This window comes from Thamnophis elegans, chromosome 1 (genome assembly GCF_009769535.1).
Source record: "Thamnophis elegans isolate rThaEle1 chromosome 1, rThaEle1.pri, whole genome shotgun sequence".
NCBI lineage: Eukaryota > Metazoa > Chordata > Lepidosauria > Squamata > Colubridae > Thamnophis > Thamnophis elegans.
In genome coordinates, this window is record NC_045541.1 from 91,263,606 (window position 1) to 91,280,219 (window position 16,614).

A 16,614-nucleotide genomic window follows, 5' to 3' on the forward strand; every position below is an offset into this window, starting at 1 on the left:
AGGTGGTGTGACCATTCTGGTCCTTCTAGACCACTCAGAGGCTTTTGATATCATTGAACATAATAGCCTTGTGTACTGGCTTCGGGGGTTGGGAATGGAAGACCCTGTGTTACAGTGGTTCTCCTCCTTCCTCCATAGGCGGAAGGCCATAGCCCCTTGCAATATGGGGTGTCCCATGGCTCAAGAATTTCACCTTTTCTTTTTAACATCTACATATAACTGCTAGGGGAGCTCGTCCATTTGGTATCATCAGTATGTTGATGGTATCTCCATTCTTAGTTAGACTAATGATGCTCTGGCGGTGCTAGCCAAATGCCTGAAGGCTGTAAGAGTCTGAATGGAAAAGTAGTAGTTTTGGCTCAAACCTGGCAAGGTGGAGTGGCTATGTTTTTTTGTCCGTCTGTCTCCCCCTCTCCCCCCCACCTAGAAGACACGTCCCTTGGGTTGGCACTTCCCTTGCCTGAGCTGCTGTGTGATTTGGGAATCCTGCTGGAGTCACAGTTCCTGCTCAAAGGGCAGGTGGCAGTCCTGGTTAGGGGATGCTGCATATATTTGTTTAGTGCACCAATAGTGTCCTTTCTGGACCTCGAGGCCTTGCTCATGGTCATTCATGCTATGATCACCTCCTGTTTGGATTACTGCAATGCGCTCGATGCGGAGCTGCCATGAACTGCCACTTGAACTGACCCAGAATGAAGCAATGTGCACAATAATGCGGCCTCCAGATTTTCCCATGTTATACCTATGTTGCATGAGCTGCACCAACTTCCAGTTTCTTTCCAGGTGCAAATCAAAATGCTGATCCCTATGGAATATTGTGCCTCTCTCCTCCTAAGTAATCCGTAAAAACTTTGAACACTTCACTCCCCCTTCCCCCAGGCAATGGGATAATATTAGAAATTTACACATCAGAAGTATGGCTTGGTGCCAAGTTTTGGGGTTTTTAAATTTTTAAAAATGTGTTTACTTTCAAAATAATTTTGTTTGTTGTTTTAAGTTGTGATTGGGAGCTGCCCAGAGTTGGTTATAAGATGGGCAGCTTTATAAATACAATACAATACAATAGCAGAGTTGTAAGGGACCTTGGAGGTCTTCTAGTCCAACCCCCTGCCTAGGCAGGAAACCCTATACCATTTCAGACAAACGGCTCTCCAACATCTTCTTAAAGACTTCCAGTGTTGGGGCATTCACAACTTCTGGAGGCAAGCTGTTCCACTCATTAATTGTTCTCTCAGGAAATTTCTCCTCAGTTCTAAGTTGCTTCTCTCCTTGATTAATTTCCACCCATTGCTTCTTGTTCTACCCTCAGGTGCTTTGGAGAATAGTTTGACTCCCTCTTCTTTGTGGCAACTTCTGAGAAATTGGAACACTGCTATCATGTCTCCCCTTTTCATTAAACTAGACATACCCAGTTCCTGCAACCGTTTAATGGTTTAAATAAAAAAAAAAGTGACATGGTTTTATATTGTGATATGGTTTTAATTATTATTCTTGTAAGTTCTCCAGAGTCACTTTTTGTGAAATGGGTGCTGTTGTGGGCCAGCAGGATCCGGTTGAGCTGCTGATGGACTCGGATAGTGAGGAACCATATGAGCCTGCCATGGAAGATGTCGTGACCCGACAAATGCGCGCACGACAAAAACGTGCCGACAAAACCGCGGCACTAAAACCGCAATGTCATCAACGCGACGTCATCAACATGGCGACAACAGCGCTCCGACAGAAGCGTGATTTAAGTTAAGGTAAGGGTTAGGTTTAGGTTTAGGGTTAGGTTTACAGCGCGCTTCTGTCGTCGCGCTGTTGTTGCCGCACTTCAGCGCTCATTTGTCGGCGTGCTTTAGACACCGCAGTTTAGTCGGGCCCACTTTTGTCGTTCGCCCTTTTGTCGGTGAACCGGAAGATGTGGGGGATCCTGTGCAGGGTTCAGACTCAGAGCAGGGACAAGAGAGGCTGGTTGGCCACCAGGAGGTGCCTGAAGCATGGAGCAGTGGGGAAGATCAAAGGCAGTTTGTCCCTGATGCTCGATTGAGAAGTGCTGAGAAACGGAAGCAGCAATTCCGTAGACAGACTCACAGAAGATAATTAAGCACAGGTGGTTGTGGATTGGCCCCTCCCAAGAGAGTTTATAAGTGAGGCGTTGGGAGGGGACATTTGCAGGAAACAACCGTTCAAATTAGTAGTGAAGAAAATCTGTCTGTATTCTAGCCGTGTCTGTTCGTTTGGATTATCCGCATTGCTTCATTTGAACTATCTGGGTTGCTGCCAGGCTATGCTATTGAATGTGAGTTGTCTGAGCCCTCAGCCAAAGGAACTGTTATCTCAGTAATTAAATAGTGGCAAACAGCCAAGCCTGTGTTCTGGTTTATTCACAGGCCAGGGGTGTCAGAACAGGTGGCTATATAAATTGGCTAAATAATAATGAATAATACTACTGACATAATTAAAAAACACATAGCTGCAGATCTTTCTATCCTTGCAAGCCTGGAATGATATAGAGATGTACAATGAGTGGCACTGATATAAACTAAAGGTATATGTTATATGTTTAAGTTATATAATAGCTACTTGTCATAATTTTGCTTTTCAAATTACATTATTCATCTGTATATAAATGAAACTCTTTATTCAATTCAGTCTAACTCTATACCAGTCTGTACCAGAAAAATAAATATTCTTATAGCACCAGTGCAGTATCTTTTACCTGATCGTATTCAAGGGCTCCTGGATATAGTGGCCATCCAAGGAATAGTTCAGCAATCACACAGCCCAATGACCACATGTCTATGGCTTCACAGAACGGCAAACCCAATATGATTTCTGGTGCTCTAAAAACAGAAGTGGCACAATGGCTTGTTGCCTTAGTTTTATATATAAATAATAACAAGAACATACATATAATATTGAAATATCAAGCCACATAGGCTTTCTGTCTTCCTCTTCCTTTTTCAAATGTGAATCGTTTAATTTAATTCAGTTACATGTCACTGACGTTGCCTACTGGATATTATCTTACTTCTGGATAAACTATTTGAGGAATTCAATGTTTGAGCTATGCTTTTCTGAATTGATAGTTAGCATGTAAACACATTAGTGATCGTCTCTTTTCTGTATTAAAAGACTATGAAGAATTCACCTTATATCTGACAGGTGCAATCTGAATTTTTATTTATTAATCTACCCCATTCATTATTTTCTCTGGACATTTATTACAATATAGTAACAATAACTGAATTTTCAAAAATGTTTGGGTGCCATGCAAATAAAAATGACTCTTCAAACGGTTTGCAAAAGGAATACCAAAGGCAGCTGTTAACTCAGAAACTTTAATTCATGCCATCTTGAAAAATAGAACTCCTAAATATTTCAAATTTACGCTTCACACCCTAATGTAATCTGACACTCACGGTGAAGAAATTTCCCATGAAAAGCCAAAAATGGTAGCAGCGAAAGGTCTTTGTTGTGGTTGATTCCTTTGCTTTTTAATTTAAATAGTTTAACTATGTCTGAAATGATGTAACAGTTATTTTTAGTATAATCTTTATGGAGGAAGAAAAAATATTTCTGAGGATGACAAATACCCTTATGTCATCACTCTGGAGTGTTTTCAATATTCTGGGTAGATTCATGAATTAATATAAAATTACTCTATTCATTTCTTTTACATGATGATTTAATATGCTTCGTACAACTTCCTACTTTATTTATCTTTAAAACAAATTAACATACTTCACATTTTGTACTAGTTCATGCTTCACACCAGTGAATAGACAGATTTATTAAAAACTGAAATATTTCTATTGGAGTTCATCATTTGACTTACCACTTGCTGTACCTTTCTAGTTGTGCAATGTCCTTTCTGAAGTATGGTGCCTAAGATTGTGCACAATATCCCAAATTTAACCATAATGAAATCACATATTCATACTTATTTTTCAACAATCTCTATGAAATATGTTTTTTCACACAATCATATATACTATGATTAATGAAATGTAGTTCCTAGCAATTACAAATAACATGTTTATGGATTCTGGATAGGCTATCTGTGACTCCAAAATGCTTATCACCAAAAATTAATGGCATATGTACCTGCAAATTTCCAAATGTAAATTACCTGGAAGCTGACCTCTCTGGAGAGGGAGGGAAAAAGGAAGGGTATAAAGACTGAACTGAACCAGTTAGTCTTCATTTATCCATTCATTCCATTTATCTGCCCACCCATTCCCCACCCTGTAATGCTGCCAAACGTATGTAGAAGTAGCCTTCACTTAACTGTTCATAATTATGATGGCGCTGAATGATGGGACTAATAACTGACCCTTAAAGTTCCAGTTGTTACAGCATCCTACAATCACATGAAAAAAATTCAGGCACTTGGCAACCAGCTCAGACTTGCAATCAGCTGCAATGTCTCATAGTCATGTGATTGCCATTTGTGATCTTCCCTGCCATTTTTCAACAAGCAAAGTCAATGGGAAATAGCAAGGAAACTCATTAAGTCCCTTGGATACATCTCCCCCATGCCTTTCTGCATTTATAGGGCACTCCCTTCTTCCCTCCTTACTTGCATACACGCATGCACCACTTTCTCTTTTTCCCTTTTGCTTATACACATGGTGCCTGCCTTTCTTCCTGAATTTTGCACACATCTACAGCACCTCCACTCCAGAGGTGGGTTCCTACCAGTTAGAACTGGTTCATCAAAGCTACCGAACCGGTTAGAAGAGGTTCCACCAGTGGACCCGGAAAGCAGGCCACACCTACAGAAGAGGTTCCAAATTTTTTTTTGAAACCCACCACTGGTCCTTGGATATGATTATTCTACACTATCATGCTCATATTTATAAAACTCAGTGCCTCTGTGAAAGGTAAGGATAACTACTGCATTTGTGGTGCAATCAGAACACTGCGGGTGTTGAAGTTGTCTTAACGCAAACCAAAGATGCCTTTTAAAAAACAAGTTTACATCATATTTTTATGCATGTCAGTGCTGTGTGTGAGGTAATTTAAGGTGGTTCTGACAAGTGTCGTCGGCATCTTCATATCCGGTCACATGGGCGGCAAGCCACTCCCATCCGGTCACATGGGTGGCAAGCCACTCCCACAAAGGAGGCCACACCCACAGAGTAGGTTCGAACAATTTTTGAAACCCACCACTGCTCCACTCCCTTATTCACATGCAATTTGCACCAGGCTTTCCAGAATATTCTCCATCTTCCTGTAGTACCTCTGCACTCTTTACCTGGGACTCTGTTTCCTGTTTTAATGACCTCCAAGTTTCACACACACATGCCGGGACTGTCTGGATTGCCACTACTAAGCAATGTGTCATGTGACATTCTGCTTTATGACATCACTTAGTCACAGCAATCCCAATCCCAACTGTTGTCATAACTCAAGGACTACCTGTATAAAATGGGTTCTACCACAAAACCGCGGACGACAAAATCGCGGTCGACGAAAGCGCGTATGTGACGTCATCACAGCGCGATGAAAAAGATCGAAAAAGATCGAAAAATGTAAAAATAAAGCTAAAACCTTCCCCTAACCCCCCCAAACCTAACCCCAAACCTAACCCTAAACCTAACCCTAAACCTAACCCTAAACCTAACCCTTAACCTAACCCTAAACCTAACCCTAAACCTAACCCTTAACGTAACGAAAAACCTAACGCTAACCCTTAACCTAACGCTAAACGTAACGCTAACGCTCTAACCCTAACCCTAACCCTTAACCTAACCCTAACCCTAACCCTTAACCTAACCCTTACCTTTATGTGAATCGGCTTGCTGTAATTTAATTTTTATTTCAATTTTTCGATCTTTTTCATCGCGTTGTGATGACGTCACATACGCGATTTCGTCGACCGCGCTTTTGTGGAACGCGCTTTTGACGGGTCACGATAAAATGCACATGATCTTTTATAGTAAAGCTTCCTTTGTCTTGTTAGTCTTTCTGGAAAGAGTCAAAATCTACATCTTTTTACTCCGTTCTACTGGAAGTATTACATTTCCAGAGATTTTGCAAAAGGAGATATTGTGTTAAAAGAAGCAATATTCCACAAATATAATTTCTCAATAATGTAAATCAATTTGTATCGCTCGTTTCAGGTGTCACGTTTTGTTCTCAACTATCATAAACGAGGAGCAAGGACAACCCTCAAGGAAACATGCTCTGTTGATGGAAGCAATGTATAAGAAGCCCCACTTCTGCATGCCCAAGATAAATCAGGGATTTTTCCTGCAGCCTCTAATTAGCATGAGTGTATATTTTCCCAATAATGTTTAGATTGACATGTTAATCATACATGTGGGGCTCAGATTATATTATCAGAAGCAAATGTTTTTTGATGATCATACAGGCATAGCTCACAGAAAGTGAATAACAACATCTTATCACAAGAGGATTTTAGTATAAGACCATACACTTTTTAACAGTTTGGAAAGTCTAATTTATAAACTAAGTTGAAACATTTTGATGCATTCCAATTTGTATGAATGGGTATCTTCTATTTTCGTAATTTTTGAAAGAAGGCACATTTGAGCAAATCTTTTGCCACTGTTCCTTAGTCCCTTGCATACTTAACAAAGTTTCTTGGATTATGTTGTCTTCTAATTTTCTTTTAACAAAACTTGTGGGTCAATCTTCCATCTTGCTTTAAGACCGTATGTAATTATTACTTTTAATCACTAAATTTAGAAAAGTTTATATGAGCTTTCAAGTGATGGCACCCTTCCCTATATGCTGGCAGGCAAGAGTACCTGGGATTTATTCATCTAAGAAAGGGTTTTTTAAAAAAGTTAAAGTTCTGCAGGTGATATTTTCATTGATTTTAAAAATTACATTCAGGATCTAGGACTGTTCATCTCGTACCCTTGGCCGCACCTGCTTCGCCACCAGAGTTCCACCTCTGGAACCCGCCACCAGATCTCACAGATAGTAAACATGGCTAATTTGGAAAGCAAAGTAGGATGGTGTTGGTATGTAGAAAGGAGACAACCAGGAGAGCTCACAGATACTAAACATGGCTAATTTTGAAAGCAAAACCAGATGGTGTTGGTATGTGGTATTTCGGCGAATGGGACATGGCAATGGGACTGGGATGGAGGGACTGGGGCTTATTGGCCATGGCGAACAACTAGGGGGGTGTCAGCGGAGGAGAAACATTAGGAGCCAATGGCGGAGGCACAACCCCGATGGTGAAACAGGCGCGGCCAAGGGTATGAGGTGAACAGCCCCATTCCGTTACATTCAGGTGTTGTGTTTGCAGATGTTAGCTTCTCCTGTAAGGAGTTGCAGTAGTGCAGGGATGTCAAACTTGCGCCATCATGTGGCATATCACAATTTTTCCCCTTCGCTTAACCAGACGTGGGCATGGCCAGTGTGTGACACATCTGGGTTGCAGGCCATGAGTTTGACACCCCTGCAGTAGTGTATTGTACAAAATATTAATTTGTGGCTGGTTAATCAATTCATCAGAATACATGACAAAACATTTTCTAGCTGTTATTTTAAATGCTAAATTAACATCAGAAACTTTTATGACAGACTGAGTAGAAGTCAACATGCTGGCCAAAATTTGTATTACATTCTGATGTCTGTGTTTACTTAGTAGAGAAACAAAACAATACAGATTACTAATCTATCATGCTTTAAAACTGATAATATATAGTTCAGTAAACATATATGCCATTAGTCAATAATATTTTGATACAACTAAGTGATTCTCATGTTTTCATATAATTTTAATAAGAGATAGTTTTACCTACACAATTAGTATATTTTCCTAAGAAAGGCATTCCCCTTTTTTGGACTAATACAAGTTGTCCTCGACTTATAAACACAATTGACCATAAAAATTATGTTGCTAAGCAAGACATTTGCTAAGTGAATTTTGCTCTATTTTTTTTACCTTTCTTGCCACAGTTCTTATGTGCATCATTGCAGGTGTTAACTTAGTAACTCTGATGTTAAGTGAATCTGGCTTCCACATTGACTTTGCTTGTCAGAAGGTTGCAAAAGGGGATCACATGACCCTGAGACCCTGCAACTGTCATAAATATGAACAGCTGCCAAGCATCTGAATTTTGAACACATGATCAAAGGGATGCTGCAAAGGTCATTAGTCACATTTTTCAGTGCTGCTGTAACTTCGAATGGTTACTAAACAAACTGTTCTAAGTCGAGAACTACCTGTACACTATTGATGGTTAAACTCCATGCTGATAGTATTAATTAATCCTTTCAAGAAAACAACTATCAAGGCTTTTTTCTTATTCTATATGCTTATTACAAAATGTTATCATGAAATTCCTCTGCTAGTTCAGGCCTAAAATTGTTTCCATCCATGCTCAAGAGTCATGTAACTCTAGTTTACCTACTAAACTGAAATCCAAATTTTTTATCAATAGTTTTAAATTATATAATTATTTTTTAAATTGCCCAATGTCACTAGGGTGAGATGGCGTAGAGAAATTAATTAATTAAATATAATGTAAGACTAGAATTTACGATCACAAAATAGTATAGTTAAATTTCAGCATAAACGATGATTCTTTACATCCCATGAGAGTATTGCCACCACTGGTGATCTTCTAGACTTCTAAAGCCAACAAGCTATCTTAGCTTTAGATAGAAAGCTCCTTTTGAGGGACATATTTTTCCCTATGAACCTTCCATAGACTGGAAGCCCCAACTGAGATAATTCTTTTCTGTGATAGCTTGCTTGTAAAATTTAAATCACAATTTCCTATTCTCATACAAAAGATTTGAAGGGGGAGGGGGGGGACAAAAGCTAATGCAACTAGTTTATTGCTATGAAGATTTCTGAGGGTGTTTGCGCCTCTGTTGCTGATTATGCTTATTTGACCTCCATACTGTATAAATAACATGTGGAATTCTGGTAGATCTATTTTGAGACAGAAAGAGAGGGAAAAATGACTTGTCAGTTAGCCTTTCTAGGGTTACTAGAGATTACCAGTTCTTGTTACAATATGCACTCCCTCAGACCATCCCAAGAACTAGTTGTACTACCTCGCTTTTACCAGCGAATATAGATTGGGTATTGAATAGATCAGGCCTGCACAACTTGTGGATGAAAAAGGGCCACACTGATAAATTTAAAATTATCACAGGCCGCAAAGTAATACCTGGCATGTCGATCAGCTGTTTGGTGGCTAGTGGAACGCTGGCAACACTGGAGCTGGTGATGTCGGTGAGGCCTGGAGGCATTGGAGGCGCTTGGCACAGTTTCTTATGGGCAGCAGAAGCAGATCCTTCCTGGTGGTGGCGACATCTGGTGGTGAATTTATTGAGTTTTTTAAAAACACTGGTGGGCTGCACAGGGCAATTTGGTGGGCCATGTGTTGCCCAATGGGTCATATGCTGTGCAAGCCCAGAACAGACTTTGTTCAAGATCCATACCCCTAGAGGATATGGATTTGTTAATTAGTCCCCACCTCGAAAATTTCACATTTCTGGTTCACTAGTAAAAGGCTTTCTCCTTCCAATATAAATAATGTACAAGAAGGATAAAATACCCATTCTAGTGTTGCTTAAATTATTTTCTTCCTTAAGGCAAGTCAACTGAAATCTTCAAAAGTAATGGATAAGGTTATCTTGGTTATCATTTTGGGCATATAATATTCTTTGCATTAATTTTTCCTATGGGTCCACTCACATTTAAGAATACTGATTCTCTTTCAGGTATCTAGGGTGTGTTTTCACTTATTCTGTCTAATTACCACCAGTGGTGATCTTCTAAAGCCAATAACTTAAGCAACTTCTTTAACTTTAAAAAGGTATCTTAGCTAAATTAGCTGAGGCAGCATAACTCTTTAGTGTACCATTTAACAATGGCTGAGTTCATATGTCTTATTAAGTTATAAGCTTATTTCAAAGTAATTCCACCTCCGACTTTGAATGGGCTTGTAAACCCATTTATTTAATCTAATGAACTGTGGTTTATTCAATGACAATTAACAATTAACAATGACATTGTTAAGCAAACAATGGCTTAGTGCATTATATAAACAAGCCAAGAATGCATTCTGGTCAAATTCTCATAGTTGACATCTCTTGGTAACATTTGTTATTACTTTATTTATTTATTAAATTTATATGCTACCTATTTGCAGTCACGAATCTGGTATGATGTGGTATGATAAAAGCTATAGAAGTAACTCTCCTGTATTTAACTTTTGTATGAACTCTGGCTTGTCGATATTTCAACAGGTATTTAAAACCCAAGATTGGATCAAAATTCGACATTAATGTTCCAGATTAAAATATACAATTAATATTATAATATGTAATAGCTTCTTTTTGAAAGAACATTTTAATATCTTGCTAAGCAAAGAAGAAAGTGTTAAGACAAAACAGAAAAGAACAATTAGCTTCTAGCTTACAGAAAGATTAATTTCTATAAAAATTGTAAGAATTATAAAAATTACTAATTTGTTAATAAAAAAATACTAATTTGTTAATAAAAGTCCATGGAAGTGGTTTGTTACACAAAAGATCAGCAATATTTTACATAAAATAGAAAGAAACAGAATAAGTAGTAAGCTTAAGAGAAATAGGTTCTATACAAATTGTAAATTCATTAGGTCTTAAAGGTTCAAGACACAGCTTAAATAAAGATTAGTAAATATACACTGTGTGTGTGCGTTCGTGTGTGTGTGTATGTGTGTGTGTATGTGTGTGTGTGTGTGTGTGTAGTTTCATGTCTTCTGCTACTGCTAGTTCTGAAACACGAGATACTTGCATTTCTCAACCAGATTGCAATGTTAGCATTCTATCAGTATCAGGTGTGCTTCTTGGTGTGGTAAACCTCGTAATCTCTGATACATACTGTAACAGGAAAATGTACAGCTAACCAGATACTACTGGGCTACAATTTTTATCATCTTTTCTATCAACATTGACCAGGACTGGGGTATATTACCATTTCTATTATCCCTGCATTTCCCAAGCACAAACGTATGCTTTCTATAACAGACTTTAAGTACTATGAGTCTTCAATTTTCACATTATTTGAATTTTCCAGTATCTGTATAAAATATGTAGTTTTTAAAAAGTCAAAGTATCTTATATGAAATTAAGCATTTCAATCATTTGAAGCATATAAGCATTAATAATTTGAATTTACATATCTACATACACAAAATGTTTGTATGCTTCTCTAAAAGCCACTTGAAAAATATGCAAAAAAAATCATGTTAAAAATCTAATTCCCAAGAAGGGGTAGGAAAAATGAAGAATAAATCAATGTACAAAATCTTAGCAGAGATCTCAAAATTAAAAAAAGATAAATACAGGAGACAGAGTGATAGCTCACCAAGGAAAACTAGACACATAAACTGTATTTATACAGTTGGTGTCAGAAAATCTAAAGCAAAAAACAAAGATTTTTCTTCCATGCCCAAAATAAAAGCTAGATTGAAAAATACTACCTGCTCAGTGCAAATGGAAAAAGTATAATCAATAATGAAAAAAAGACAGAGCTACTCATCTCCTATTTTGGCTGAGTTTTGCCTAAAAGTAATCACTCAAAATTAGCACATAGTTGTAAAAAAAAAATCCCTTAGAATGTAATATAACTATTAGAAAGCTAACACAATAGAAGACAGAATAAGTTTTCTTGATAGTTATTAAAACTGGAAGAGAATGATAGAATTAAATTCAATGGAGACGCAAAGTTCTCATGCTGAAAATTTTTTAGGAATGACTATAAATTATTAAGTTTTTAAAAAGCCCCCTGTAGAATTAGATCAGATCTGGAAGTTTCAGCAAACTTCCAGTTTCACAAATTCAATTTTCTTCTGGAATGCTGTATCAGATTTATTGAATGAATGTAAATTCAAATTCAACATTCCTATTCCAGCCTCGATTTGAGATGATTTTTATGCAAATCTATTTTCTAATCTTAACCAGAGTCTCTCACGCAAACATGCATATGACCACTGTTCCCTCTAAGGTGCGCGCCTGCGCGGCCGCGCACCTTGCAAGAAAGCCCCGCGCAGAGTTTCTATCTGCCGCGCAGAGAAACTCTGTAAAGGAAACGTTTTGCAGGCGGCTACAACTGGATCCGGCAGTGCTGTTGCCTGTTGGAGGAGGAGGAGGCGAACCAGCCTGCCACCACCGGCCACAGCCAGCCCCGCCGCTCTTCCCGCCCCCTTCCCAGCCCCACAGTCCAGCGGACGCAGAAGAAGCAGCCCCGGGGCTCCGCTGCCATCCCAGGGGAGGAAAATCGTGTTGGACCAGCAATGGCTGCAACAGTGAGGAGTTAGGAAGTGGGGGATGCAAATGCCCAGCTGTCCGCAAGGCATAGAAATCCTCCCATTCCCCACAATCCTGTCAGAGCTGAAGAAGCTCTGTGCAAACCCCCCCCCTTTGTTCCCATCTTGCCTGAGCTCAAAACCGCAGCCTTTAAGCGAGGCTCAGCGTAACGCGGAGGAAGGAAGGTGTTTCCTTCTGGGGAAAGAGCTGGAGGCAGGGAGAAAGAGCCAAACGCGGACCCTGGCTATCTCCCCCCACCACCTCCTCGCTTCCAGGAACTCCCCGCAACCCCCGCCCCACAAGAGAGACATCAGCGCCGCCCCGAGGGACAGGAGGGGTCCCGGGCGCAGCGGCATCGTCTCCCCCCCCCCCCGCCCGAATAGGGACTCCCAAGTTTTCTAACATTATCTGTTTCTTCTGTTTTTCAATGCAATCAGAGACAAAAATGTTATGTCTGAAATTAAAACACAAGAAGATTGGTATAACTTCAGAATATAGGAGAAATATAAGCTTATTTACTAGATATTCAGGAATAAAACCAACCTTATGAATAGCTTTCACACAGGAAAAAATATTTCAGAATGCAGAAATGAAGAAGCTGGAGACTTGCTTTGCAACATATTTTACGCACCAATTAGGAAATTTTAATTTTAAAAAACTTAAGAGAAAAAAATACCCCTCACAATAACCCATATTCTTAGAGACTTTCATTTTGGATCTACAATACATGAGGGTGCCTTAGCACCTTAGAGCCATACAGTGGTAGGAAGGGACTGTGATAATAGTTGAATTCTATTTTAATCCACTCACACTTTATAATTCTATGCCTAATGTTAATCTTTATTTATTCTCAATAACATATTAAAACCTTTAAAATGCTTTTGTATGAAATCATGCTAGAAAGAATCATGTGTCTCTAACAATTTTATTGAAATTATAAAACAGGCAGTGACATTTTAATAATTTGAGACACAGTTTACAGAAAGCAAAATTGATTGGGGTTATTATAATTCCCCATTTGTTACCAGAGTTTACTTCTGACAAAAAACAGGACGAAGCCCTAGGAAGGGCTATTTTACACATTCCTTGAGGGGCTTAATAGTTAAGGCGCTGGACTAGGATTTAAGAGACCTGGTTCAAAACTACCCTCAAGACACAGCCACTTTTTTTTTGCAGGAAGGGGGAGTTGAGCTGGTGCTCTGCAGATTTTGATTTTAGAAAAAGAAAATAAAGGCTTCTTGGTCCACCTGGACCGGAAAGTCAAAATCCAGAAAATTAACCTTGTTTAGGAAAGTTTTGCACTGATGGAAAAATAGTGTTTTCCAGTGAAAGTTTTTTCCCTACTTTTCCTTGTTTGCTTTTTTGGCCTCTATTCCTTCTCTTCTCTCCTCTCCTCTTTTCTTTCTTCCTTTTTTCTTTCCTTCCTTCCTTCTTTCTTCCTTTCCTTTCTCTCTCTTTCTTTTTTTCTGCCTCTTTTTCTTATCCTCCCACCCTCCTCTCCCCTTTCTTTTTCTCTTTCTCCTCTTTCCTTTTTTGTCTCTCCCTCTGTCTCTGTCTCTCTCTCCCTCTCCCTTCTTTCCTTCCTCCCTCCCTTCCTCTCCCCTCTTTGTTTGCTTCTTTAAGTGCTCCAATTGCTAATCTATATCAGTTGGTAATTTATTCATAACTTGCTAATATCACTGCAGACTATTGGATAGTAAGGGGGAAAGTATAGTCCTCAACTTACAACAGTTCACTTAATGACTAAAGCTACATCAGCACTGAAAAAAGTGAATTACAGCTGTTCTTCACACATGATCATTGCAGCATCCCCATGGTCATAGGATCAAAATTTGGATCTTTGGCAACTGCCTCATATTTATGATGGTTGCAGTGTCCTGGGGTCACCTTTTGCAACCATCTGCCAAGGAAAGTCAGTAGGAAAGTCAGACTGACTTAACAACCAGGTTACTGATTTAACCGCAGTGATTCACTTAACTGTAGCAAGGAAGGTTGTAAAATGGGGCAAAACTCACTTAACAAATGTCTCCCTTAGCAATAGAAACTTTGGGCTCAATGATGGTCGTAGAGGACTACCTGTATAGGGAGATTTCGTTACTTAATGGATATTTACATGGTAGAATTGAGTTTCAAATAACACTAAGTTCGTTGTCTTGGGTGATATCTATGAAAAAAATCCAGGTGCTCAGGTATGAAAATGTGCTGCTCAAACACTATACTTTTCCGCTCACACGGAAAAAAAATTAGAGGGAACATTGCATATGACATGTTAGTCTTTGAACTATCAGAAATCAAATTTGTCTTTCAATGTTTCTAATAAGATGCCTGGAAAAGTTTTTTTACTTCCAGAGCTCTTTAAGACTCATATTGATTGCTGTGCCCTACTATTAGCAAAGCTGTTCAGGTTGCATTCCAGTCGGATGGGAAGTTGCCAGAATAGTTCCCCTACATAAAAAGGGGGACAAAGCTGACTCAAAAAACTATAGACCGATAAAACCTTATTAGAATTGTGGCTAAGATGTATGCAAAACATATGATGAGCAAAACACAAGATTGGGTAATGGAAAGGAGTAAGTAGAGAAACAAGCTGAATTTAGACCAGAGTGCTCCACAATAGATGATTGTTTTACTTTAACATCTTTTAACAAAACAATTAACAAATGGCAAAAACCTGTTTACTGCATTTATAGATCTTAGTGCAGCTAATGATTCTATAAATAGAAACATTTTGTGGATGAAATTGGCAGGCTTAAATATGGAGCCCAGATTCTTATTCTTGGTGCAGACGCTCTACTCAAACACCCATTTGAAAGTCTGTACAAGTGTAACTGGTTCTCTAAGAGTATACCCATCATCAGTATGCTGATGATATCAAATTATATATCTCCACCCCTAGCGAATTAGGCAATGCCATAAATATCTTATCCTGGTATATGGACGCTGTGACTGGATGAGGAACAAGAAACATCAATTGAACCCAGGCAAAACTTTGGTTTTGGGGGCCCATTGGTTCCAGGACCATGACATCTTTGGTGTTGGATAGGGCTGTACAATCCAGAGGTCCTCATAGGATCATGAGTCCTGCTAAATGAGCTTATGGCATTTGTAGCAAGAAGTCCTTTGTGCAGCTTCGTCTTGTGCAACAACTGTGCCAGTTTTGGATTGGCAGGTCCTGCTTACAGTCATTCATGCTTTAGTTGCCTCCAAATTGGACTATGCAGTCAACATAGACCTGATCCTGAAGAACATCTGGAAACTTCAGCTAGTACAGAATAAACCAGCATAGGCAGTTATGCACAGTGCATATTATACTTCTGCTCTGCAAACTGCTCTGGCTGTGCGTTTGCTTCTAGGTCCAACTCAAGGCGCTGGTTTTAATCTTTAAAACCCTTTGTGGCATGGTAGTGGGCTACCTGGGGGACATCTCCCTTGTATCAGCTTGCCTCCATTAGATCTGGAAAAACAGGGCATGCTACAGATCCTATTGCCTACAAACCTACATTTGGTGAGTCTCAGGAGACATGCCTTCTCTGCTCAGGTGCCCACTTTATGGAACATCCTTCCGCTTGAAATTAAATTAACTCTATATTCCCCTTTTACGACTTGCATCCTGTAACTAACTTTGTGGTAGAGTCGGGGCAATTGGATGGAAATTAGATTAGCTCTTGATATTTGTATCACTTCTGATATTGCAAAAGGCTGGAAGGCCCAGGCCTAATAATGTAATCAGAGATTGACTTAAAGCAGAAGAAAGAAAAAAGGGACACATTTATGCAAATGAGCCAAAGTATGTCTTTGATTAAGAGAAAAAAATTAAATGTTATCTATAGCAAGCAGCAAAAAACAAGAGATGCATTCGAGAAAACTATGGGAATGCCCTATTTTTATATTTATTATATTTTTATTTTTGTCTTCCTCCATAAACCTTTAGTGGCACATATTACTTGCTCCTTAAAATTTCCCCCACAACAACACAGATTTGATTGAAAGTGTGTGGCTGTTCCAAAGTCAAACAATGAGTTTTCATGTCCAAGTGAACTAGACTTGAATCTAGGTCTCCTGGGTTGAAACCTTAACCATTATATCACCACTTTATTATTCAAAAGAAAAAGAAAAAAGTTATCAGTTTAGATAAGCTGCTTGAGAAAACCCAAAGGCCAAAACAATAACATCTGTCAATCAGCATATTTAGCATATTTAGTCATTACCATTTTCAGTTTGTTTACATTTATACCAGCCAGCTGAACCAGATCATGTTTTCAACCTTGAATAAAGGGGGGGGGAGTAGAGCTAGGCAGATCATCTCCCCCATCCATGTCGTCGTCCTTCTCCAAC

At 39.0% G+C, this 16,614-nt stretch overlaps 1 protein-coding gene across 6 annotated transcripts in view; it reads right to left on the reverse strand.

Annotated features, from left to right (window-relative positions):
• HIPK3 (homeodomain interacting protein kinase 3) overlaps positions 1-16,614 on the reverse strand; it is a 79,996-nt gene that overhangs the window by 21,935 nt on the left and 41,447 nt on the right. For 5 of the 6 annotated variants that reach the window (XM_032223985.1, XM_032224004.1, XM_032224012.1 and 2 more), the window contains one exon: positions 2,702-2,825. In XM_032223985.1, coding sequence (XP_032079876.1) covers positions 2,702-2,825 — 124 coding nt within the window. Of the gene's footprint in view, positions 1-2,701; positions 2,826-9,149; positions 9,232-16,614 lie in introns of those variants that run through there. The other variant, XM_032224031.1, reaches the window with a different exon arrangement.